The sequence below is a fragment of the Malurus melanocephalus genome, unplaced genomic scaffold (genome assembly GCF_030028575.1).
Source record: "Malurus melanocephalus ecotype Western Australia unplaced genomic scaffold, MMel_1.1 scaffold_22, whole genome shotgun sequence".
NCBI classification, from domain to species: domain Eukaryota; kingdom Metazoa; phylum Chordata; class Aves; order Passeriformes; family Maluridae; genus Malurus; species Malurus melanocephalus.
Window position 1 is genome coordinate 3181609 of NW_026623254.1, and position 27289 is coordinate 3208897.

Genomic DNA, 27289 nt, shown 5'->3' on the forward strand with positions numbered 1-27289 from the left:
CAAAACAAAAGCACAAGAATCTAAGRCTTCCTTTAAAGTTCACTGAGACAAACCAACAGTACTGGTATAATACAAACATGTTCTGTCTTTCCAGTTTAATAAATGATGCCACATAGAGAATGATTTTAGTCTGAGGATACTTCAAATATTCTGGAATAGTCTGTGGAACCATCAGTAGCTAAGCAAGCCAATTTTGCCRTATCTAATGCTCCAAAAGGCTCTTAATAGATGATATCTGGAATGCTTGTAGAGGCTCAAAAATGCATCATTACCATTGATCTGGTCATAAAATAAGAAATACTCACATTTAAAATTCTCAGTTTTGGCCTAGAAGTCTTCTCATGGCGAGAGCGACTGCGGACCGACCTCCGCATGTGACGCTTCGTTGTCCTCCCTTCGTGCCTTCCACTAGAAGTTGGAACATTCTCATTGCCATCACTCAATCCCGAAGCAACATCAGAATGTGCACTAAAAACAAAAGGCAATTTCACATTAGTATCCACGCATTCCATAACTGCAACAATACTCTTTAACCTATCAGATGATACTCTGTTCTGGGAAGTGGCAATGTGTGTTAATTGCAGAGTARAGGAAAAGTCCTGTCAATACTTCGGGCTGCTTGCACTGAAATTCTCAGTGTGATTATGTTGCCACACCTCTTGCAAGCTAGGTTGTACAAATCTATCTTACGTTTTCAAGCTATTTGGAGTCTGAATTCTGTTTAAATGCCAAAAGGACAAAAAACTGTCACTTATGATCCATTTGACATGACAAATAAAAAAGTACTAGAAGTTAATCACTATACACAACCTTATCTATTCCCTCTATACCCCTCCATAAATCACAACCTACTCCACCCTTCATGACCCTAYTTTTCATCTAGGAAGTTTAGTTCGTCACATCCTCAAGAGCACCCCCAGTGAAAAAAAAAATATCCCTGGTGAAAAAATGTATCTAAAGATCACCCATATGTGTAATCAAACCCAGGACATTGAAATTCAGTTTGGAGAAAAGAAGGAATACTCACCTATCCATAGAAGAAGCCAAAGGGGTAGACTGAGCAGGCTGTGTTGCTGGAAGAGTCTCTGAAGAAGCAGTCTGTGAGACTCCCTGAGTACCCTATGGATAGAAACCTACAATCAAGAACCCCCCCAAAAAATACAGTTCCACTTCAAGCAACCCAGTAGTCTTCAGAGTTTCCTCCCAAATCAGGTGTAAAGCTGAAAGCTCTGCCTTTTTCTGAGTTTAAACAGCTGGCATCTAGACAGCCTTAGTTTACAAAATACCCTAGAGCAAACTGCAGTGAAGCAAAATGTCATCTGAGGAGGAGTGAGGAGAGGAAACCAGCCACATGTCCTTTCTACTGCCACATGTCACTACAGCTTGCCATGCAGTCACARTCTTACTAACAGAATGTGCAAAATGCAAGCCAATGCAGAACACAAAGACAATTCAAACTCTCCCTGCAAGAACAACACTGCAGGGAATAGGCATCATGAGACATTGTCAAAGGCTATCGATTGCAGCTTGTCTTTGACACGGCAAAAATGTTCTACAGAACTAGCGAGAAGTGAAGTGTTTTACTGCTTTTTGCCTGCAGGATGCACACTCACTTCCCAACAGAACAACCAGTGGCAACAAGGTCCCCACATTGGCATGACATTCTGCTGTAAGAAAAAGGTAATTTGAAATATTAACTTCCAACTGAAGACAAGCACAAAAGGGATTAGTTCCCCACAGAGAGACACTGTTGCATGAGTCAAACATCCAAAATCTATCCTTCAATTACATTCCATATATTTACCTCCACAACTGCCTGCTGGGAGGAGGCAGATGAGGCCTGTTGTGCTAAACTCACAGGAGGCTGGGGCACCTGAACCTGTCCTCCCAGGCTGCCCATGGAAACTAAAACATTCTGTTCCCCATATGGCTGCACAACAGAAGCAATATAGCCTGACTGGGCCATTGTGTCTGTGGGCAAGGGTGGGGACAGCACAGCAGAGGGAATGCTGGCAGAGGCCACGGCAGAGGAAGGTGCAACGTTCGAGTCCCCTGGGTATTGCGGTGTCATCCGAGATGGGAAGCCCTATAATAACAGAAATGAGGGAGTCAAGTCAGTGAATGTCAGAGGCAATCAGAAAACAAGACAGTAATTAAAAAAAAAAGTATCAGTTCCCAGGGGCATGTTCCAGCCTTCTGTACTTGTTCAAGMACTCCCAAAATCTTCCCAAAGAAGTGGAGCACACTGCTCATGCAGCCAGCATGCAAGTCATCATACATGAACAAGCAAATTCCCACTCATAATTCCAAGTCTAAGCAAAACAATCTTCATCTCCCAACTCTCGCAGCTGCCTATAGAGCTTAAGATTTTAAAGTTTGAGATTAGAAATGARCTTGCAGAAATTGCAGGCTGAACAACTACGGCTCAGATATTACAAAACTGCTGCTGGTTCTTGAGATTAAATAGCAAAACCACTCTTGYGTTCTTCCTGTCCTCTTGTAATGAGCTGACCCAGAAACAAGGAACAGTTKTATCATTACTCAGGTTGCCACTTTGACAGCGAGTGACCACACAAAGTAGCTGAAGCAGTCTGTGCCCACCAGTCTAGCAGCTCACAACCAGCATCAGGTACTTACGTCACATCCAAGATCCATGCTGCCTGATTTCTATGAATTCCCTGTCCCACCCCTTCCCAGACTTGGAATGTAATACTGATATTGTTGAATATGCTGCCGTTGATTTTCTTTCCAACACATATCTCCTATTTTTGAAGTYAAAATTTCTTATTTTATTTTTCCCCAAGCTGACAGATCTCTTGAATATATAGCTGTTCTCTTTCACACAGTGGTTAAACAAAGCCCTGCACTACGATTCTGTCATTTTATATAAAATTCCGGTGCCAAATATGAAAAATTCAAAACATATGGTTGTCCAAGGACTTTTTTTTCTTCTCTCCTCCTTAAAATGGTTCTTTACCACAAAACAGAATTTATCTTAGTGGCTTAATGGCTCTCATATGAGAAGTAAGCTGGCCAGGGCACATGGCTCAGATCTGGTACCTTAGAGGAACAGGCAAAGATGTGGAGAAGAGGTCTGCTGGCTTGCAACAATACCTGGTAAAGAGCATCTCCAGCAGGAAGTGAAGCTTCAGCAGCTTGTCCAATGCTGACTGGCAATCCCACGGACTGGACAGCCGGCTGCAGGAGCTGCGGGAGAACCTGGCTGGGCAGCTGAGCCACAGGCTGCATCAGTGTGGGAAGCTGGCTAGGGACAACGGTTGATCCTACAGGAACAGCAGTTGCCGCAGCAGACGTTGCCAGYGTGAGCAGCGGCTGAGTGATGCCAGCTGCCATTGAAATGGGCAGCGACTGGAAACCTGGCTGAGCCACTGTCACATGAGGAACTGCCACAGGCAACTGAGACACTGGGAACTGGGGGACCACRGAAGTTGGCAAGGCCTGTCCCATAGGTAGGAAATGAGAGCCAATGGGGACTGATTGGGCAACTGAAGGCTGAGGGAGAGAAGATGCTGCAACAGGTAATTGMGGCTCGCCTTGGATGATCGGCACTGGTTGGGAAACAGGAAGCTGGGGAGGTAAAGAAAATAGAGATAGATTTTTTTTTTTTAAAGCAGGGTTGCAGAAAGCAGAGTTTTACACATTAGTCAAAGAAAGCATTATTCAAGTTACAGCACTCTGTTAAAGTGGCTGGCGAGCACAGTTGGCAGAGTGGCTGGGAAGCTGGCTGGAGTTCCAAACAGCCCTCACTTTGCAACATTTCCCTTGAAGAACTCAACAGGCTCTTGAAACAGACAMCCACAGAGGGTAAAAGAGCAACATCTGAATACCCTGAAGCACTGATTTGTGCATAAACAGAATCAAATTCCCCTGAACTCTGTCCCCAGACCCAAGCCTGCCTTCTTACAGCAAAGAAGTGCAAATCTTAAATCTGTCAGCTTTGAGTATGGGGACTAAAGCAAAGGAGAATCAAAATCCACTGTGCCAGCATTTGGAGAATGGCAGGGGATATGTCAATTAAAGCCAGCAAACAATGCAACTGGAAAGGCAGTTTAGATGAACAAGCAACAAAACAATAACTTTAAAAATAAAATTGCGGCTCACACATTGAACAGAGATATGAGCCAAAATGAAGCAGTATTCAGTAACAGAAGCTTCTTGATCAGGAAGTAAAGGAGAAGAGCTGAGTAAGAAAGATGACAGAATGAAGAAAGGAGCCCTATAGTTCACTACCTAAGTAAGTGAATATGTTTTAGATATGTAATGGTGCAGAAGAGACACAGCATATGGGAAACAAAGAAATGACAAGTTCCTGAAAATCCGTTCACAATGCACCATCCATCAATACCTTCCTGATAATTTCGACCATTTGAAGAAGTCTGTGCATGGAAGTGCTATCCTTTCCTCAAATTACTCACAACTGCCACGTGTGAAAGTGTTTCTGACACATTTTCCAGTCAAATTGACAGTTGCAGTACACTAAGAATATTCTGGTTTGGATGAATGCTTTGGAACCATTAGAAAAGATGACAAAAGTGAAAACAGCAGCATATTGAATGTACCAGCTCTGAAGAAGAAAAAAAATCCTGCTAGAAAGAATTTTGTTTACCTGTGTCCCAGCTGCTGCTTGAGGCATTGGCATAATCTGTGAGGTTTGAGTTTGAGAGACAGTTTGTGCAGGAGTGGTGCTGGCAGAAACTGAGGGCTGCTGCATCTGGTATTGTCCAGGCTGTTGGGAAGAGGCTGGCTGCTGTGCACTCTGCAGTAGGAAAAAGAGACAGAAGCTGTAAATCCCCCCCCAAGAGATGTTTTTTAAAGCATATCCTACTTAAAATCGACTTTTCACTCTATCATAAGTGATATCACTGGTTCTTCAGATATGCCAAGTCAGTTAAGCTTTAGCAATTACTTCCTAGAATTACTAACACAGCCCCACTATTGGCACCAAACCTTGCAAAAGAATTCTTTCACCTGTGAAACCAAGAATGAAGATTCTATAAAGGAAGTTAACAAGGCAGTTAAGAGAAGAGAATGTTGCAGAAGATCATATTTCCAGTTAGAAGAAATCATGAGAATGAAGTCTGCCTGTGCAAACAGTCTAATCTGCGAATCCTGACATGTCTCCCCTTGAATGGGACCACTTGGCAAACTCAAGTGGAAGTTGGGGAAGACAGGCATGGGAAAAGAAGCATTAATGCAATTTTTAAAATAAATTTCAGAATATCAATGCATATCTCATAGCATGTTAGACTGGGTGAGAACCAGAGGACTCTTCTGCTGCAAAACTGTGGGTCAATGGTGACAGAGACAGTCAACAACTCTTAAAACAGTCATTAAAATCCCAGACTGTGAGTACTTTAATCCTGCATTTAGGAACTGTGGTCTTACCTGCTGAGTGTGTTGAGGAGGCTGGGATGGCATCGATGCATTGCTTGAAGCTGGCTGTCCTTGCACCTGGGTCTGGAGGGAAAAAAAGAGAGAATCAGCTGAGGAAAACGGTATGGTTTCTGCTGCAAGCAGTTAAAATCATTTCTGCCTGGAATGATCTGGTTGGAATAGGTTTCTAGCTGTCCTTTTCGACAAGCAATCCATCTGGCCAAATCCCACTACAACAACCAGAACAAAGCACAGCCATCTGGAGGAGTTCTGAACTTCATTTGAAGTCTTCCAAATTAACCAATACAGAAAGACTCTGCAACCCACATGCCCTTCAAYACAAGACAGATCAGCCTACCAGCTTCTTCTTCCACTGGTGATGCTTTAAGAGCAGGATGCCTTGGTATGGTAACTGGAAATAGATGCATTAAGTTTTACCTTTACACGTGTTCTAAACACAGTCAGGTGGGACAATAAAAGGAGGCTATACGGAAATAAAACTATCCATAAAAAAAACCAAGCACACATATACACAATTGTAGACCAATTACAGATACCCAGTGCACATACATGTCATGAGTTTCCTCTGAGACACATGTCAAAACACAGGCTAATAATAATTTCCAGAGTCACTACCATTCAAGGGCTACCAAGAATCAAATATGGAGGAATATGGGGGTTCACATTCTAGCTAAGACAGAATTTTTGAGTAAGCAACGAAAAAAATGGATGAGTGGCATACAAATGAATGTGGAAGATGCATAGGAAAATGGAATGGACTTTCATTATTATTTTTGTGGCTGAAATTTTATCAGATCCCAGGATCTGCATTATTATTTTYGTGACAACTGTATTTCTTTAATCAGCTCCTGGGAGAGAACTAGACAAAGACCTCCAGATGAGTTCCCTGAGCATGCACCACTTGGGTGAACTGCCTTTGTAAGAAGCATATCTGGTGCATATGTATCATATCAGAAATATCTACTAAAATTCCTTAATGCTRTGATCATTCAGCTCGCAGAAGCTCATTAGGAACAAGTCTGTTAAAATTACATACTTTTCTAATTATGGAAACTTTGGGGAAAGCAGACTGCCAATGAAGAGAACCATTTTTTTCCTTGCTGTACTAGAAGCCTGAGGCCCTTATTGGCCAGGATCTAAACATGTGCTACAACCCACTGCTATAACGTCTGTTCACATCGACTCAGGGTTTCAAATTCTAATCTTCTAATGAATTAGATAAAGGATCCCAGAACTTACACTCTGCAAAAAAAAAATCTCTTATTTTGTTTTCCAGATGTATTCTGCATCCATCAGAATTCACCTCCTGAGCTTAACAAAGGTTTASGGAGGAAAAAAAATCTCCACGTARTTTTCAAAGTTCTTGAGTAGGAGAYWMATTACACAAATTCTACATCACAGCAATTACTAAGCTGTTCCAGCTTTACTAAACACCTTTATTACCCCTTACAGAAAAGCCCTAAATACTTAGTTCTTGATCTTAACACAGAAAGCAAAATTATTCTCCTTCACACCAATCCCAAAGCCGCTAAAACTCCAGTAACTAAAATGTCAAAGCCCCTAATTCCAAGGACAAAAGTGGTAAGAGAGAAGTCTACTTGAAGTAAATCCTCTCTTTTCACGGAAAGTTACGAGACTTTTCAGACTAGGAGCGCAGACACAATGTATATAGACACACACCTCACAGTCACAGTGTACAGAAAAGTGACCATTGCAAATGCAAATACCACACATGCTGATAAAACACATCTCCAAACTAAGCTTCATGCCTCACATTTTGCTATTTAACAGGACACCACATAAGGCTTATACGCTGGCAATACCAATTAGCAACAGTTGTTTGTGCCATTAATTAACTAATCAGCCTGTTTAGCTTCTTCAAATACTTCAACAAATACATTTCCAAATCCATGTACACGTACATAACAYAGCTCCTTCCAATTCCTCTCTTCCCACTTTCTTTCCCCAAGTCTACTAAAAGCTCTCAAATTTTGAACAGTCACCAAAATAACCTTGTTGTCTAATGAAACAKCATTTGTATGAAAGTTCAACTTCAAATAACACAATCTCATTAAAATGGCTAGAGCAGCAACAGAAACACAAAGCAAGTTTTACTATCACTGCTGATTCCAACCATGCAGAAGACAGATTTCATTAAAACCACTGTTTAAAAGCCAATTTGGTACTCCAGCTTTCTTTCATCAAAAGAACAACTAGTACCAGGAGGAACACTGACCATTTTTTTATCTTTAACACAAAAGCCCTACCAATATTTCAGCCAAATCTGAACACAGACCAAACGGTTGCTAATGCCTCATTACTTCATTGCAACCTGGTCAGGTTAAAGAGATCCTAGCATAGACTTGGTGGAAAGACACCCCCATGAAWGCTAATTCTAAGAACCACATGGAGCAGATCTAAAAGCAAGGTTTCCCTTTTAGTGCCAGGTATCACTCATAAAAAGCAGTGAAATTCTGGAAGGGTTTGCTCCTGTAACCTGAGGATAGGATGCAGGTGGTCCTGATGAAAGCGAGGTGGACAAGGCCTGCTGAGTTGAGGCTCCCTGGGGGAAGCAGATGAAGAGCTGCGACTCTTGCAACACCTTCTGAGGCAGCTGAACAATGGGCAATGAGAAGTCTGAGCCAAAAGCAGAAGATGATCCCCCTGTAGGGGGAGGAGACTGGAAATCACCAGTGTCAGAGGAAGTCAGCTGTGAGGAATCACTGGAGTATTCTGGGCTTCCTTCTGGCCAGCTGTGCCTGGCTGAGCCCCCTCTGGGACCCGCTAACCCAGCACCAAGATAGTTACACTGCTCCTCTGTCACAGGCTGAAGCCGACCATGCGACCCTACGCCTTGGCTGGACTCCTCTTGGCTGGTCTCCATAGAGCCCCGGCGACTTCTGTAGACCCGCGGGGGTAAAGCTGCCCCTTCTGCCGCAGCAGAGCTCTGGGTGTGCACATGGAACTCAAAGACACAGCTCGCTCTGCCATCACCGCTGTGAGAGAGCACAGCCGGGGCAGAGTGCGGAACAAATACCTGGTGGAACATCATCTGAGCTGGGTCTGCACTCAGAGGAGCTGAAACACTGGATAATGGAGAAAGGGGACCCATCCCAGAATCCAGCCTCAGGTTCTGAACGTGTCTTGCCAGGTATGTTTGCCCCGATTGAAAGTCGAACACAGAGCTTTGTGGAGGACCACCTTGCCCATGGTTTGACTYAGAGACCTGCTTCAAATGCTGTTCAGTCACGTGAGAGTTATAAGCTACTTGATCATACTGCTCCGATACCTGTGATGGATAGTGCATGCCCACCAAATACACAGCTTCTGGATGCATTCTGTAGTGAGCATCCTCTGGAGGTGTTGGTCCAGATCTATAGTCATTGTGCACAGGAGCTTGCTCAAACACRGGATTAACTTGCACATGCAGAGGCTCCCCAGCGACTCTCTGAGCTGCTGTGCCCAGCATAACAAATGCCTCTGGAGTCCAATTAGTGGGACTACCACCAGGTGGAACTAAACTGTGGCCAGTCTTCAGCAATGGCTGGAAGTGGCAAGTATGGGCTTCCAAAAATGAAGTGCTCTTGCGCCGCTGAGCAATTGCCACCTTCGGAGGGCAGACAGGTGGTGGTGAGAAAGACACCGGCCGTTCATGAACGGTTGGGAAAAATATCTGTGAATCTGGGAACGGTGGTGTTCCCCCACGAGGATGCTGAGGCTGTATTGACATGAACAAGACAGGTAATTCATACATTAAAAGTGAAAGCACATCAACATGCACAGTTCACTAGGCAGTTCTGTGAGGTAACTTTATAGAATTCATACTCAATTCATGGTCAAAAACATACAGTACTTAGGAAATTTAGGTGAGTTGTAAATATCCATTAAATACATCCATGGCAGGCATAGCTACAAATGGGAACATTTGCTGGTGTTAGAGCTGCTTTTCCAGTTCAATTCCAACAGTTCACAAGAAGAAACCAATTTGGCTCCTGACAATGGAATGAGACTTATTGTCATGGCCTATYCATTGTGATCAGTGCTTGAAATCCAATCAAACCCCTGAGGTCACTGCCATATGTGGAATATGAAATACAGAACTTGATGGCAGCAACAATGCAGAGCCTCTAATTTGCATTTTAAAAATAAAAGGACATTAAATCTTTTCCAATACAAAAACAACAGTGCTGGTGTCCTGTATGCTATCCAAAAAGCAAAAAAGAAACATTTAATAAGACAAAATTTACCCCTTCTAGCCCACCRATGAAAACAACCCTATGATAAAATTGAAGAACCTCTGGGTTCTGCCCAAGTTGATCATCTCTCTTGATGCCATTTAATCATTTTTGATCATACCTTTTCACACAGAAAATTAGTACTCAGTGAAACAAACTTAACTCTTGCCTGGAAATATTCATAGGTTCAAGCAGTCCTCAGGCAATTCCACTCCATCTGATGTACTATTTCAGATGAGGCTCATTTTATTTAAGAGTTGTAGGGAATATTTCACTGAAGAAAGTCCTATGTATGAATATCAATTTAGTAATTTTGCATCTTTGCATCTCTGCCTGCAGTATGCCCAGAGACAATGTATTCCCTTCCCTAATGGAAAAAAAAATTGTAGGAGTTGATAGCAAATATACCGTCCAAGACAAATGGCATTTATTCCTTTTTCAAACTGCCGTTTCCACATTGTTTACTTTCTCCCCAGTTTCTTTTGTCTGGAAAAGCAGCAGCAAATTTCCATATTGACCAATGCTAAAGAGAAGGTCCTACAGATGAAATACCTTTCCTATGCTCTAAACCTGGTTCCACTTACTTCATTTACACAAAAATGCTTCTCAAGACTTAYTTTGTATAAACTGAAGCTCAAAATTGAAAGGCAACTACCTTCTCTACTGCAAGTTATCTTGCATCTGACTTTCTGAGAAACATGAAACTACAGCTTCTTCCCATTAAGAAGCAGTTGAAGTGGCATTTGTGATAAGAATTTACAAAAATAGCCTTAAAAGAATTCATACTCTAAGTATCTAATATCACTATCACTGCTAGCCAAAGCTTTCAGAATAACCAGCCACAACAATCAGGCTTTAAAAGCTGGTTGTTTTGTGCAGGGCATAATTAACACTCCGTGTTTACTCAGTAGTTCAAAAGTCAGTGCTCTGACTTAGGGTAATAAGAGCTAGCCATCCCTTTACCTTCTGTGGTACAACTGGGTATTTACATTTATAGTATCCTAAAAGACAAGAAACAAATGGTCAGCCACTGTTTGATCATCTTTAAATGTACTGCTTCATAGAAATAAATAAAAATAACAAAATCAACATTCCAGCAGCACAGTGTAAGGAACCAACTCTTCAATTTCTCATTTTAAAAATGCCCGGAGCCCAGGATGTATTTAATGATAACTTATCTTACTGTGCCAGGAGGCAAATGGTAACACATACAGGACTGACAGAGAGGGAGGGCAGGCTGGAGCGTCGATGCTTGCGTGGAGAGGCAGAGTGCATGGGCAGGACACTTTCCAGGGCTTTAGAAAGCTTTTCTGCAAAGGTTTCTTCAGGGACAGTCCGAAGGTAGAAAGGAGAAAGAGGTGCAGACAGCGCTGATGGTGGGGTGCAAGGAGCACTGAGAGGGATGCAGGACATACAGGGAAGAGCAGGAAGGTGGGGAACACAAACTGACATGCTACGACCACGTTGAAGCTAAAGGAGGAAAACAAAAGTTAAGAATTGAACACTTCAAAAAAAAAAAAAAACCAAACCAAACAAAAAAAAACCAGCAAAAACTATAATGAGGTAGAAAAGAAATTAAGACACACAATGAGAGGTCCAATATTGACTAATATGTGGTACCACAAGATATGAGAATGCTGAATGAATGCCAACACACACTGGGAATAGACTGTGTGCACCTCTGAGGACCCAAGTTTGCCTTAGGTAACTGAGCATTATGAAACACTCCCCAGTACCTTCATGAGAAACATGTGAAAGGCAGACCAGACAGAGAATACTTTCTCTGGGGGCACAGACTGAGCCCATACTGGGTTACTCAAAGTGTCTGGTAGTCTGACAAATAAAAACTTAGATACTAATGAGCTTTCAAACATTCATCAGCTTTTAGAGCAAATGTGTGTTTACAGGTATCACCTAASCCAGTTGCTCTACTGGGGCACTCCCTCTGCCTGAATTATGTGAACTAAATATAAGCAGCTGGCTCTTTATTAACTAAAACATTACCATAAAAATTTTAACATTATACCCTAAACAACATGAGTTGTGGAAAAAAGTCAGTCTAATGTGTGGAAAATGCTGTAAAACTAGTCTTAGACAAGCATTTTCCAGATGCTGGGCCAATAAAAGCATCAAGATTTTGTAATCTTACCACAATCAGTAAGGCCACAGGTCAAAATCCAATCAAATCAGCAAAACCAGAATAAAGTTTTGAGGTGAGATTTGCATTTTTTTTTTGTTTGGGGAGTTTTGTTATTGCTTTTTTTGTGTTTTTGTGTTTCATTGTGTTTTGCTAAGAGTTTAAGTGAATGGAAACATTGTATTTTAAAAGAGGCAGTATATGCTTCTTATGGATGCAATCCACAATATCTTAAACTAATTGAAATCAAATACAGACCTCCAGAGAGAAGAATATCAAGGTAGTCAGTGGAGATCTGACTTTCAAGATTTCTGTTGTGAGAAATTTTCATARGCTGATTAAAAATTTGGGATAGATGTAGAAAAGAACTCAAGTGGTTAACTAAATACATCGTCATCTATTCCAAAGCAATAGTTATACATCGTTCCTGACTCTTAATTTATCTAAATAGATCAGAAACATCTTCATTGATGGAGACTGCACTACTTATCTATCCTTGTTGGTATTAAAAAAAAATCCTTCCCAAACAATAATTCCATGCTGCAATTTAGACTTATCATTCCTTATTCTGTCCAACAACAACGTTGTGATCTGATTAGCCTCCTCCTGTTTCATAGCAGCCTTTTACAGCTTKCTTTCTTCTCAAGCTTATCTTTCATAGACCCAACTATTTCAGTCTTCCCATATAAACCAGTTTTTTTAGTTCTCTGGGGTTTTTTAACCTTTTGTCCTCTGAATTTTCTCCCAAGCCACCCTCCAATTCACTCAGTTAAGGGGTCCAGGAGAGACTTACCAATAGCCAAGAACAGAACTATTATTTCATATATAATGCAATGTTTGCCTTTTTTATGACAGCATGATGTTTTTGACCATGTCCAGCTTGTGGGCCAATATAATCCCTGACTTTTTTTTATAAATTTATTTTGCAAAATTGCTGCCTAGCCAGTGATTACTCATAATGCACTTGTGTATCCCATTATTCCAGTTTAAGCATGAACCTTGTTCTTGTCCTGATCAAATTGCATTCTCTGTTTCTTTTTAAGGCCATTTCTTCAGTTGTCAGTATATTTTCGACCTAGCAACATTTTCCCAACAAAAGCTTTGTCGTTTTCCTGTAGTTCTGTCAGCCTTCTGGTACCACAGGATGAGCATGTTTTCACAGCAGTTTAGCTCTACCACTATCATATGCTTATTCTTCCTCCCCATCTCAAAAGGTCATGGTCTTTCAAACTGGAAGCCAGCCATCCCAAGAGAGTGGCATGGTTTCTGGTCCAGTATGTGCCCAYACACCAAAATAAGGCTTACCCAGAAGAGCAGCTTATTTAGAAGGATTAAGAACTCATCATTGAGGACTAACAATACCACACACCTCACGTTGTGATTGAAAAATATGGTGATGCTTTGATTGTGAGTGATAGCAGCCTGTTTGCCAAAATCCTAGTTACACCAGGGATTCTGTAAWAAAGCCTACAACCACAGGTACCAGAGAAAGTGAGGACCCTCAATCTTAAGTGTCACATCTTCTCCTTTATGGTATTACTACAATATACCATAATGTCTGCCTCAGACTTGGATTTTTATTTGTGTAGAAAACAAGCAACAAGGGAACCACTGAAGACAATATAAAAGTAGCAGAARATCTACTCCAGAGTTAGAATAGATTTCTGCATACTCTCTTACTCAGATCTAAAAACATACCAAGGGAAAAACATACCAAAATAAAAGGGCAACACAAATGAACATAGTAGGAAAAGTATTTGTGCCCAGTGCAGACTTTCCAGGGAAAAGGAATACGCATGATGAGCAAATCAACACAAACTAGAAATAAAACTGGGAACAAGGATGTGGGGTCTTTTCAGTCTGGAGTTCTCACATGCAACATTCTGTAACAGTTAAACAAGTCTTACCTGCAAAATCTGTAATCAAAGCCTCACAGAACACACACAGCAATTTCATACAGTGGCTTCAATTATTATTATAATCCCTTCTTCAAACTAAACCAGCAGCTTGATCCCTGGTAACTTCTTATATACATACACACAYCACTTTCCCAAGTGAGATTAAATGCTCCCTTTCTTGAGATAGTTGTTTTTATGGATGGAAGTAACATCCTCAGAACAAGACTAACCCATCACACTGCTTAATTGCAGCCAAGATTAAATAAAATCTTTAAAGACAAAGATGCACTTGCATTTTTCCCTCCCCCGTTAAAATCAGTCATCTTGCCAAAAAAAGCCCCYGGAATCCTCTCATGCAGAATTTGTGTCCTATGCAAAACAAAACATACACGGAAGATGGCCTGGCAGATTCCCCTCTCACCTTTCAACAGATAYACAAAATCAAGTAATTCCATGCATTTGCAGTACTGTAAGGTCTGGCTTACCGCTGCAGGTGGCTGATATCCTCCATGCTGCTGGGACTGCACTTGGCCAACTGAAGCTGTGTATCCCTGGACTCCAGTGTTTGAGACTGACTGGTCATGCTGGGAACCATAGGASGCAGTCTGCTGACTGCTCACAGATTCAGTGTACACAGATGACCCCTGGCCGCTGTCAACTGTCCCATCAGCTGGAAAAGTTAAGGATAAAGATCTGCGTTTCAAGAACCGCAGTCTGGATTCAAAACTTGAAAGACAGTATAACTGATCAAATATTAAACTGATGTTTGTGCCACGTCATGTAGACCTTTATCAGCATTTTGCCTCTTGAATATTTAAGCTGATTTTAAAATCTTTTTCTTTCTCCTCGATACAATAATTTATTATCAATATGCCTTTCTTTAAAGCCCTGAAAAAATGTGTCATTTCAGGAGTTCTTTGGGAAGTTCATTTAATAATGAACTCAATTTCCTACAAAAGGCTAGACTAGAAATAGAAACCTACATTCCATATTGTTATGAATGATCTTTCAAGGTTTATTAATCATTCTTTTTATTTAATTTTAACAGCCATTTAAAACAGGTGTGTTGTACTGCCTGGCAGATGCACCATGTTGGCATAGTAGTGAACTAGGCAGAATAGTCAATTTAAAATCCCCGCTAYCTAAAGAGCAGACAGTAATTTGCTTTTTAACTTCATCATTCTAATATGGAAGTTGTCATCTACCATCATTATTCTAATAATGATTCAAATGCTGGGATGGCAGAAGAGGAAAAGACAGGATTATTAATTCATCTTGTCATGTACAGTATGTATAACAGAAAATTAAGACTTTTCAGAAAGCAAATTATGAGTCAAACTCCTTGTACATTAATCTCATTTCCACTTTAAACATAAATTAACAAGAATTCAAGTAAGTGGTTTTAATAGCTTTATCTGCACTGGTGCAAGAGTATACAGCCTTCTGCAGGGCCWGAATATATTGTCCGTATAGGAGGGCAGCAAAAACAATATGTGTTCATGCTTTAGGTTCTCCAGTTCATTCAGTATATTACTTTGAAACAAAGAGGAATTATTTGTGCTAAGACACTGGACTATGAACTGTGCTGAGCCTTTGCTCAGCTAAGCCAAGGAATGCATCTTAGGTTGCTCTGCTTTCTAGTGGACTATTGTTCTTCAGCAGACAGCAATGGCAGACAGCATCATCCTAAGATATTTACTGTTATACCCACCAAAAGTGCAAGACTAATGGGAGGAATCGTGTAAGTGCAAGAGTTCTAAATAAACCAACTGGCGCACTTACAAAGAACAGATATACTGGGTTGCTGGAACTGCAGCTGTTGGTGTTGATCAGCTTCTGGTTCTTCAGGCTCCACTTGCGTAGAAACCGATGCTGAAGCAGTGGGGACAGGAGCAGTACCAGTGACAGACTGGGGATGCTTTGACCCTGCATGGGAAGCACTTGATGGCTGCTGTTGCTCCAGCTGCTGCTTCTGACTACCTTCTTCCTGAAGTATGTTCTCCTGTTCTTCTTGCACCRACTGGCGCTGCTCTCGCTTGCGCTTAATCAAAGATACCCTGTCCTTGATAGCCTTCGCCATTGTCTTGTGATCCCCTTCACAGACATAGCCAGATTCCACCTGAAGGAGGACACATTCACAGAATTCAGACTGCCACAGACAGCCACTGTTGGAGTGCTACAGCAAAAGCTACCACCTTCTGGCACTAACTTCTCATCTACACACTTCTGAACCCCTTTTATTTCTAGACAGTAACAGCAAAAGCAGAGGCTGACAGACCACATTACRTTGTGAGAGAACAGCACTACTTCCAGAGCTTGATAAGACCACCAGCACTTACCATTTCCTGGGCTACATCCTCTGGGACATCTCTTTCCAAATCAAATGAAAACTCTATTGCTTCATTATCTTTATATTTGCCCTTGAGTTTTTTGATGTCYTCAATTCGCAGCCAGAGTTTAATGGCAATTTTTTCTCCATCATCTTCCTCTGCAAGTTCTACCCGTACTCCAGTCTCTTCTTGGAAGAAAGCATGATTCAAAAGGTCCTTAATAGCATATCTAGCACATTGGGAAAGAAAGTAGAAAGCACATTCAGTTATCAGGCTTTCATAAAATATTAAGGAATATCCTTGCCAGATGATCCTCTTATTTATTCTCTAAATTTTATGCTGTTTTGAACCACCTCATATGCATTCTGTCTGGCACAATAAGCAGCTTTGGCCTAAAGGTACAAAAGAGATTTACAGTCATACAAACACATCATTAACAATAGTAACCAACAGCTTAAACTAAAAGGCAGGAAATAAGTGATGTGCAGCCACAAAATTAACTCCAAATAAGAAAAAAACTAAATTGTTTAAAAAACAGAAAAAGAACTGAAAATACACAGCAACACCATCAGATTTAAAACTTCAAGAATCAGTAAAAGGGAATGAATAAACATGAACAAAACTAGTTTCGAACAGAATAGAGGGCAGCTAGAGGGTGGACAAAAGCTGAAGCAGTCTGAAATCACACATTCAGTAGGCAACAACCATGTAAAAGCAGAAAACAAAACAAATCCCACAAATAAACCACCAGAGCAGACAGACTTCCGGTAGTGGTGTAAGCTAACCACTTGAAGTAGAAATCATCTTGCAGAAAATGTAGATAAAAATTAGCAGCAAGCATTTATAACTTAAGAGTCCTCAAAATAATGAATCATACCAACAGAATCAAAGGGATAAAAAAATTCCAAAGGATTACAAAACAACCAGCCAACCAAGCCACATACCTGGAAACCCCCAAGGATTGTCCTCCACTATTTTGCTGACTAGGTCAAAGTTTTAATAAAAGCAATAGAATTTCTCAGTATACTGACATGGATGGTTATCATGGTATTTGCACTTTTCCTGACACTGTTAATTCTCTAAAACAATTACTGAATAAGAATCTACCAAAGAACAGAAGCTGCAGAAGTAATACTGGCTTCCCAATTTTTATCAGAACAAAGATGACCCCAGGAACTAACTGGATTTGATATCAAAACAGATAAAGGACTCAGACAGCAATTAATACCTCCATCAAAAAAGCAGTACTTACCTTTCACCTTTGTTTTGCCGAATGCATCCCTCAATAATCTCCTTCACTTCAGGGATTGCTACTTTATCGAAGCTGGCTGGCTTGACACCCTGAAACATAAAAATAACAACTGAGAAACTGCAATCCCCACATGATTTAAGTTTTGATTATGTCTACAGACTACCTATTTTTACTCTCTAGGTAACTGACCAAAATAACTAGTGCAMATTAATGCAAAGTCTTATTCCAGTACTACTGATTGGGGTGTTCACTTGTTTATTAGTGACTTTCGCAAACGCTCCACACACATTCCTTCCCATTTCCCACGATATTTCTCTTAAACAGAAGGCACTGGCACTTGGGTTCTCAATTTATGATGGAACTATTTAGTTTCCATGGAAGTTGTTCTGGTTAGAGGGAAGTACACATACTGGACAGAGAACGGAAGGAAATGGTTCCTATGTAACACTAATACAGGAAACTGCAGGAWTAATTTAACAGTCTTCTCAGCATTCTGCTGCTTCCCAGAATGTTTCCAACCTACCATTATATGAAGTAATTTTTGTACAGGAAAAACCTTACCCCAGGATGATCTGATTGAATCATTAAATAACTTGTCCAGTGTTTAAAAAAACAAAACCAAAACAACTTTACTGTATCTTAGTTCTCCCCCAAAGACCAGCTATGCTCAAACCACACCCATGCATCACTGCTGTAGTGAGTTCAGGGAAATAAGCTTAGCAATATGGGCCTGTACAAAAGCCCTTCCACAATACACAGCCACCCTTTTTCCAATACACCTAAAGCCACAGGGAGAAAGCAAAACAAAATCTAARTAAGATCAACCATCCAAATCAGTAAAACATGCCATGAGATATGACCATCTGGGAATTCTGCAAAACRTTTCAGGCAGAGAGCCAAGCTTCACCACTTAATCATGGCCAAAAGCTGTATTTTGGGGTCAATTGTCCACAACAACAAAATCTGGCACCCAATTTTACTTGATTCAGCCTTCAGTTTCAGACTATTTAAGACAGCAGAATGAGAGAAGATGAAGACATGCTGTTCAAATGCTTGAACAGAGCTGCTGTTTTCAAGCCAAACAATCCTGAAATTATACACCTGACACATCTGACCCTGTGTCACTGGTAAATGACARCTAAACACGGAGTGAAAGCCATGGCTCTGAATTACAGAAATAAATGAAGTAACAGTATAAGCATTGTGATTTGTGCCCTAAACAGAAAGTACTTCTCCCAACAACCAACGAAATCCTGGTAACATCAAGACATGATCCTTCCCCATTCTTTTGTGAGCAGGAAACAAATCTTGAAACAGAAATGTTTGAGCTTGAACCTGAGTCTTCGCAGCTACTGACCTTGTACTTTGAATTTTTWAAAGAAAAATAAAGCCAACACAAAAACCCCACACCACAGAAAGGAAACAATTTATTCTATGAAAACCAGTATGCTCTTAAAACAGGAAGATTATCTATTCCTTTGGTCTAGCACTTGCCTTTGTGAAATTCTAGCAACTCAAATTCACAGAACTGCAGACYATACTGTGACTAGAATAAGCACTGAAACACAGGCTGTCAGTGAATGTTAGCTTAATGCTTTTAGAAGCTTTGCTGACCATTAAGACTTAAGAAAATCAATGCCTCAGGTGATAAGACATCAGACCCAAGTTTGGATGGGTAAGTTTACGACTGTAACCMGTCCTTATCAGAAACCTCCAGCATTCAAGTAAGGCAACACACAGCTCTCCACTGTAAAGGGATTTATAAAACTTTGCTCATACAGATGACTTGTGAAAGATGCCCATATTTCATTATGGCCACACTTAAAATGGTTCCAGACGTTCAGGTTCATATGTGTAGTATAGGTATTTCTATATGTAATTAAATGCTTTTCTGTATAACATACATACATAACCTATGCAATAATTGTTTAACTGCTTAGTGCATATATTCCTATTGAAATCTGCCAAAGTTTTACACATGTAAGTCTCCTAAAGAACTCAAGCCTCAGACATAGCAGACTGCATTGACATTAATTTACACTGTGGTAGCAGAAGGATGATGTCAGATCTGTGACATTCTCATTTYAGAAAAGTAAAAGCTAACATGAGGAAGACAACTGGTATAGAAAAATATCAGCATAACAAAGCCAGGATATTACTATTCTTGGTAATTACTGCACCACATGCTCTGTTCTTGCATAGAGCCTGAAAAGTTAAAGCTAAGGATAGATTTTAAAATAAGTAATTCGATCTGCTACCCTGCATTTCTCACTCCTGAAAGAAATTAAACACTTGTCCAAATACTTCAGGCCCTTCCATGAGGACCATTTTACAATACCCCCATTTTGTGAATTCCAAACCAAGAGTTCAGTTAAAAAGTGAAGCTCCTGCCAGCCTCCTCCAGCAGAGTTTTCGTGTTCCTAACTGCTCCTCAGAAAATCTGGGAGAACATCACACTAAGGCCTAAAACCAGTATGGGATTCCATGTTCAAGCAGCTCCCTATTTCTCAGTTTGCTGCACAGCCCATGATAAGGGCTGCCTAAGCCTCCTTTCCAGCTCCAAACAAGCACTCCCCAGATACTGAAGTTCATCAGCTTTTCAAACCCTTTTTTCCTCCTCTTCCAAGCACTAATGGAAGTGGTAAACTTTTCTTCAAGACAGAGGGTACTATAAATGATTAAAAATCAATAAATCAGTGAACCCTCTTCTACCCAGAGCTGCTTCCACACCTTAACCTGCTATCACACAGAAACCCAAGGGAGGCCAGGCCCTGAAATTCACATAACCTTGATGTGTCCTTAAGAGTGCATTAGCTAGGCAGCCAAGCATACCTTCAGCAGTTTCTAAACCCAAAGGTACTCAAGGAAATGTTAGGTCAGCCAGTGTTTCCTGGTTTTGCTCCACTTAAGATGGTCACATTCCTATGTGGCTCTCCTGCTCCCCAAACTCCTTAGAAGAACCACAGGACAACTTAATCTACTAGCCCTACTTCCCAGTGGCAGTTTATCAAGAACTAAACACCCAAATCCCACTATTTCTGAGTTTGTTAAAGAATCAGCAGGAAGAGCTTGAGCAGAGAAAAAAAAGAAGCATAGAAAGGTATAACATGCACACTTGAAAATCAACATTTTCTCAAGCTACCATCTAAAATTGCATGAACAGGCAGTGCTGCTGAAAGCAACACCCTCCTTTTCTCCATTTCTGACTCCTACGCCCGTGTAATTTCCTTTCTTTCGCCAGCAAACATTTATACAGTTGCATAATGAACCAATTCACAGTGTGTTTCACACTTGAAACAAATCCAACTAAAAAAGGCTGCAGCAGCTTCCAGTGAGCTGAAGCTCCCTACATTGATGCACAAGCTCCCAGGCTTACTGAAGGACAATCAGAGCAGAACTGCTTATTTTGCAAGAAGAACCAACTTAAAATAAAAACCACTGAACACTTAGATTTTGAGAACACCTCTAAAATATGGATATCTAGGTAGGTAGCCACAGATACAAAACTAAAAACTCATCTTACAGTTTGCATGTTAAGCATAAAAAACATTTCATATTTCACTGTTCTTAGATGCGGCAAAGTTTATGATATTATCGGATTTTAACTGCGTGAAAAAAGTGTGCTCCAAAATTCAACATTTATATGGTTATTTGATCAGCAAAAGGCAAGGCACGTATTCTTAAAAACATTATATTTGCAAGAAATTTTAAAACCATGAAGTATATGCTATCCAGAACTCTTCACAATCTTTGCCTAGAAACACATAGTATTTTGCATTAGTTAGATCACCAGATTACTGGGTCAGTAGTTTAACATCCTGTTCTAATACAAGAGATACCAAAAATATAATTTACTTCATCAGAGAAGGTACAATCAATYCCGTGTAACTTGTAAAACAAATCAAAATTAAGGCAGATGAAGTGTTACATACCTGCAGACATTCTGAATTTAAGAAAATATACTGAGATTTGGAACAAAAATACAAGCGGAAAATAGCAGAATCAATTTTTGTTCCAGCCTGGCTCAACAGGATTTTAATTTAAATTTTTAATTTACATTTAAAAAGTTACATGGGAAGAAGTAAAGTCAAGTTTAAAAACTAAAGACCCAGGTTATGCAAATGCAAAGCAGTTCAGCAGATYTGTCCAGAACTCTAACTCATGTCAAAATACCTTCCTGTGGCTACATGTACTTAACAGAGCTGAAATTCTTACTTACCTCTTTAGCACAATCCTTGTGGGAGCAGCAACAGTGGGAATTAACAATAACAAATATGGGACAGATCTCTCTTTTTGTAAAATCCATCAGGAAAAGAGAGACACACACACCACAGAATTAGCAGGTGCTATTTTCTGTCAGGACTCCACTGCGCTGTGGACTTAACGCACAGCAGAAGGAAAGCAGACATCAAGGTTAGAAGGGAGCATTGTTTTCTCTTGGACACTTCTTGTTATTTTCCAAGTCCAGTACATGAGGCTGCAAAGAGTTGAGCTCAATATCTGCTTTTGCCACTATAATACTGAATAGAAAGAATCAAGACAAACAAGAGGTAAGCGTGTCTCTTTCCGCCTGCCCAGCCAGTTGCAAGAGGAGGAAGAAGTGACAGCAGAGGGATTCTTTACCCCTGCATGTCCCCGCCCTCCCACTTGGCTGCTCTGCCTATTCTCCACCCAGGTTTTCTGCAAGAGTTTAAGGCTRTGAGTGTGATCATCATCCAGTTCAGTCCTGCTGCTGCACAAGCACCACTTTGACCAGGGCAAACAGGTCAGGCAGAGCATTGCTCAGACCCAAGGCTKCCCACACTGATGCTGTGCAGGGGAATGAAGGCAGCTGCTGTTTCTCCTTTCCATGGAGCTACAGCAGTTTACATACACAGCTGTCTGCAGTTCAGCCCTAACAAAACACCAGTCAGCACAAAGACAATAAAATGCATTCTGCTACCAGTGGCAACACCATCTATTTCCCTTCTCCTTTTTCCTTAATGTAAGGGCACATAGATTTGAAGGTGATTGTTTCAAACTGCTGGACAAAGTTAGAAAGCTGCATTGTTGCTTGGTTTACATCATGTGCACACTAATAATCCAGACTAGTATTTTTTTCTAGTACCTCTCRCTAGACTTCAAACCTYAACCTGAATTTTGACTTTTTTTTTCTTCTGATATCTGGTTTCAAGCAGAGCTGTCCACAGCTTCAGGGTTTGGGGTTTTTTATTGTAAGGACATAAGGTGCAATGCTGACAAAGATCACATACAGTGTTTTAAAGATGAAGTCAGCAAACCGTTCTTGACAAACTACTGGTAATAAACCATGATAAAATTCAATTTAGAATTATCAAGATCAYTTTCCACCCCAAAATAACATATTCAGTGCCTCAAATATATCACAATTACAATAATTATAAAAACACAGTAGTGTTTTTATAGTATACACCATCAGTGTTGCAAAAGAAACATTGTGCACAATTAATTAATTAAGGCTACACTTTCCTGGGGTACATGGCATGACCTGCAAAGAACATTAAACATTTCAGTTTTTGACAAGCYGGGTCTACCTGTCCCAGTCTAACCACAGGTCTTGCTTAATTCTTTTCAAAGATGCTATAACTGTAAGAGCCTGAAAAGAATTCTATGGTAACTGATTAATCTCAAACAAAATGTTCTGACATTGAAGCCCAGAAGCTAACAGCACCAGCAGCAAAGTCAAATCCCACAAACAAAGTAATTAAAGCATCTAYATTTCCTCTCTGCTAAGTTGTTAGCATTCTAGTTTGAGCCAGTCCCAGGCTGCCACAAACCATTAATTCAGGAATTTAGAGAGTATGACTGCAGTGGAAAAAAAGATCCTACCTCTGCCCCAGTCTCAAAGAAGCCCTCAGGCAATGGTATATATAGATTAAATTAGTTTACCCCATGATCTCCTAAATTTCAGTACCTGCAATTAGTTACTTACCCAGCCCTCAAAACCTGCATGTTTAACCATTTCACCACCCTTTYCATCTCTAATCCTTCATCTYAATCTKGCTGTTTGTTCTAKGAACAATCTTTCAGATTWAGTTCTTTCCTTRTTTCACATAGGATATATCTGAAACTGTTGGATAATTCTCATCCCAGTTCAACTCAATACGAATATGAAAATAAATATTTCAGCTTAAGATTTACTCAGTTCAAGAGAAACATGGTTTGCCTACATAGAATGGATTTTCTTGTTCTGCTTAAAAAGCAAACTAGAGTAGTTAAAAAAAAATAAATGCAACATATTAAACAAAAGTAAAAATTTAGCTTCACTGATGTCAATATTTTGATAGCAATTAATTCTGGACAATTTAAAATTCTGCCAAGAATTAAATTGGTAAATCCTGCAGAATAAGCTCTGGACCATATCAGTATCATAACAGAGTAAACAGCATTACTGCAATACAAGCAGTGGAAGCAGATGAAAGCTTTAGTGAGCCAGAGCCAGCTCATGGGTACTAATCAGACCCCAATAGGCTTCACTGTCTTTCCTGCTGGCCAGAAACAACAACCACACATTTTGAACCCAACACCTTTTGAACTTGAAGGACCTACAACCATCCAGATCAAAATTTCCTATCTCAGCTATTTGAGACTTTTATGCCACTGGAAAACCTTAACCAATTGGCCTTCACCYTCTCCAGTGCAGAGGTGTAAAAGTTATTTAAGTCTCATGATCCTTAACTTTTTCCAAGAAGGTTAAGCACATGTGCCCAGATATTAGAATCATGCCGTAAAGATAATGGCAACCCTGCAGAATTTACACGTGTCTGCTGGCTGCAACCTCACTGACCACAATTAAGGCTCATTTCCTCTTCATTTACCACCTAGCCTCAAAAAAAATTTTAAGACATTAGTAAAAAAATTAGAGGTCAAACACAACAAAARATGGCCAGATGTACCAGATTTAAGTACACAAGGTATATCTGTATTTTGATTGACACACTCAACCTAATTGCTTCTTCMTAAAGTTAAATTTGTATGAGAGAAGTTTTGGTGAAAAGAATAAAACAGACTCCTCATTTGACCAGCAATCACTGCTTRGTATCAYYGCCACATACATATCCCACAACTGAWCTTCAAGCCCAAGAGCTGCAAGATACTGACACTGCCTCATCAGTGTCTCAATACTGTACTTTTACCTACTATGGCCAGAGATTTTACAGCACTCAAAGCCTTAGAAAACTGTAGGCTACAATTCTGTTGCTTTGCTCCCGCACATTTAAGTTTAAACAGGAATCTGTTACAATTCTTCTTAGAAATCACTGTCTGAAATTCTTTCCAGCACTCTGAAACAAAAGGCAGTAACTAAAGTCCAAACCCAGTGTATTTGTGGCAATACTGAAATGCTATGCATGACTGCAGAATATACAATCAGAGCCACCCCACTGACAAGTGATCTAGCCCAGCATTCAAGTTATTTTAAGTTTTTACTTTAGACATGAAAGTCCGCTGTATTTCAGAAGCACCAGGTAAATAAAGTATCAGCCTATTTCAGAAGTCCAAAGAATCTGAAGCTAAGAACATGCAGTTAAAAATAAAACTGATTARCTATCACAAGCAATTCTAATGTATAGAATAAAGTAATCGAGGTCTAGAACAGGGAATTTTGTAACCAGGACACAATTCTAAGTGCACAGCTGGCAAACGAATAGCATTGGTCCATGTAACAGTGAAAACGGCCTGGTTTAGAAACACAGTCTGAGGACAGAGTTTCTTCTGAAATTACAGTAAATCTGACTGGACAAGTGGACCAGTATTAACACTTTCCAGTCTTGCACAAAAGCATAAAGGTAAGATCAGTTGCATCTACTATGCACTATCACCCTTAGCAGCTGAGATGCTGCCTCTACCATGTGAACAATGTGAGCTAACTCAACAATCCTTTGCTTTACTGGGACTTCAGATTGAAAATGGCTTTCAAAATAAAATAAAACAAAAAAGAACCAGACATGCCTAGACACACATTTCAGTTATATAAATTTAGAAATGTCATAGAGACACAACACTAGAAGTGTCTGTCTTCTATTTTCAGTATGGAAAACATGCTTTTGAAAAACAAACTTGTGTTAGTTCCATTTTCTGCTTTAATCTGCTCCCGTTCTGGTAGAAAATTATCATCCTGCACTCATTTTTAAGTTCTCATACAGTAACTCAAAAGCCACAGATTAGCTCCAGTGGACTTTGAACTGAATTAAAAAAAWTATATAACATGGGCCACGAAAACCATTTGGTACCAGAAGTAGCCTTCACAAAGGGTTATCTATTTAAAAAGCCTAAGGTAATTTTGCAAACACCAAAACTAGTGCACAATTCCAACACTGCCCCAAAAGTCATCATTCCTTTTATTTTCAGACTTACTTTAATAGGAGTGAAGACYTTCCTGGAGTTATCCCATTCCTATGGGATAGTCTTGCAACTATACATTACAGTTGGCAGGACAGAAAATAGTAACCTATGCATTCTTAATGTCAGTGTTCTTGACCAGGGTCACTGTATGACAAATAACACTGAACTATCAGTCTCCCCATAGTAATGCTTCAGTGATTCACAAATTACAGAATTATAATGGTTCTCATCACACTGCAGAGCCAGGCATTTTARAAACAGTTATCACTTCCCTGTTCGTAAGAGCCACCTTCCCATCTCCTGTTAAATTAAYCTCAGTTGATGTAAGAACTAACTGGATGTCAGCACAGGACAGAGTATTAAATACTAGTAGAGTTCTAACAGACCTGATCTTTAAAAGATACTTTCAAATWTTTAAAGATACATTGTTTAGCCCATATTCTGTGAACTTACTTAGGTTTCCAAAAACACATTTAGAAACTCTGTAATATTACATTTCAGATTTTAAATTACATCTTGATTTTCTGCAACTCAACCAGTGCTCACTATCCTCCACTCGTTTTAATTACTGATCATCTTAAAATCATATTCCTGTTCAAAACTGCCAAAAGACACAATCCAGGCTCATTGGTGAGCAATGTAAAAAACAGGTCCCTTTTCCTCAAACCAAATTTGTTTCACAGCAATATTGACAAAAATWTTTTTAGCTGTAATCTTAAAGCTTTTGATGCAGAACAGTGAGGCACTTTCAGAAAAGAATCCAGTTGAACAAACCTTTTCCCTTCCAAATTCAGGCATCATCTGACTTAGCTGTGCAAACCACACAGAATCACAGACTGGGTCAGGTTGGAAAGGACCACAGTGGGTCATTTGCTCCCATCTCCCTATTCCAGCAGGGTCATCCCAGAGTATGTGACACAGGATTGCACCCAGATGGTTCTTKAATATCTCCAGTGAGGGACACTCCACAACCTCTCTGGACAATCTGTTCCAGTGCTCAGTCATCTGCACAGTAAAGAAGTYCTTCCCCACGTTCAGAAGGAACTGGTTGTGCAGCAGTTTTTGCCTGTTGCCTCTTGTCCTATTGCCTAGCATCACCAAAAATTTGGCTCCATCCTCCTGAGAGTCTCCCTTCAGATACTCAGACATTGATAAGGTCCCCTGTCAGCCTTCTTGTGGCTGAACCCACCAGGTGGGCTGAGGCCCACCTCCCTCACCCTGTCCTGGKAMRWGAGATGTTCCAGTCCCTTCATCATCTCTGTTGCCTGACACGCAGCCTGCTGTACCTCAGTGTTCAAGCTGATTACTACTTTTCCTTAGTTGGATCACTGTAGAAGTCCTCTTGAACAAATTAAAGTAACATGCAAGGCTGCTTAAGGTATTAATGCTTCAAATGCTTCAATTCCCACCTTCCACTTTTAAGGCTATATCTTTCTGAGCTGATGAGTCAGTGACTGAATCCCCACACAGGAAGATTCTGCACTSTTAAAGCTCTTACAGCAAAATGCTTCTGACTGAGTTCAATGGCTACAAGAGTCAAGTGCTAGATGTTTAGGCATTCTTTAGTTCAGGGTGATGCAAAGGAATTGCATGTGATGTACAATTTATTTTTTTTACATTTCATACTTGACTACCAGAAGTTTCTTCTTTGAATGAATACA

The 27289-nt window shown here is 40.2% G+C and overlaps 1 protein-coding gene across 4 annotated transcripts in view; it reads right to left on the reverse strand.

Annotated features, from left to right (window-relative positions):
• Nucleotides 1–27289, reverse strand: part of WNK1 (WNK lysine deficient protein kinase 1) — a 99969-nt gene that overhangs the window by 27281 nt on the left and 45399 nt on the right. For 2 of the 4 annotated variants that reach the window (XM_057390069.1, XM_057390068.1), the window contains exons 5-14: nt 17268–17356; nt 16025–16244; nt 15468–15804; nt 14171–14355; nt 5407–5478; nt 4628–4777; nt 3115–3588; nt 1805–2086; nt 1028–1119; nt 306–468 (exon numbers count right to left, since the gene is read on the reverse strand). In XM_057390069.1, the coding sequence (XP_057246052.1) occupies nt 306–468; nt 1028–1119; nt 1805–2086; nt 3115–3588; nt 4628–4777; nt 5407–5478; nt 14171–14355; nt 15468–15804; nt 16025–16244; nt 17268–17356 (2064 nt within the window). Of the gene's footprint in view, nt 1–305; nt 469–1027; nt 1120–1804; nt 2087–3114; nt 3589–4627; nt 4778–5406; nt 5479–7903; nt 9134–14170; nt 14356–15467; nt 15805–16024; nt 16245–17267; nt 17357–27289 lie in introns of all 4 variants that reach the window. The other 2 variants (XM_057390071.1, XM_057390070.1) reach the window with 2 other exon arrangements.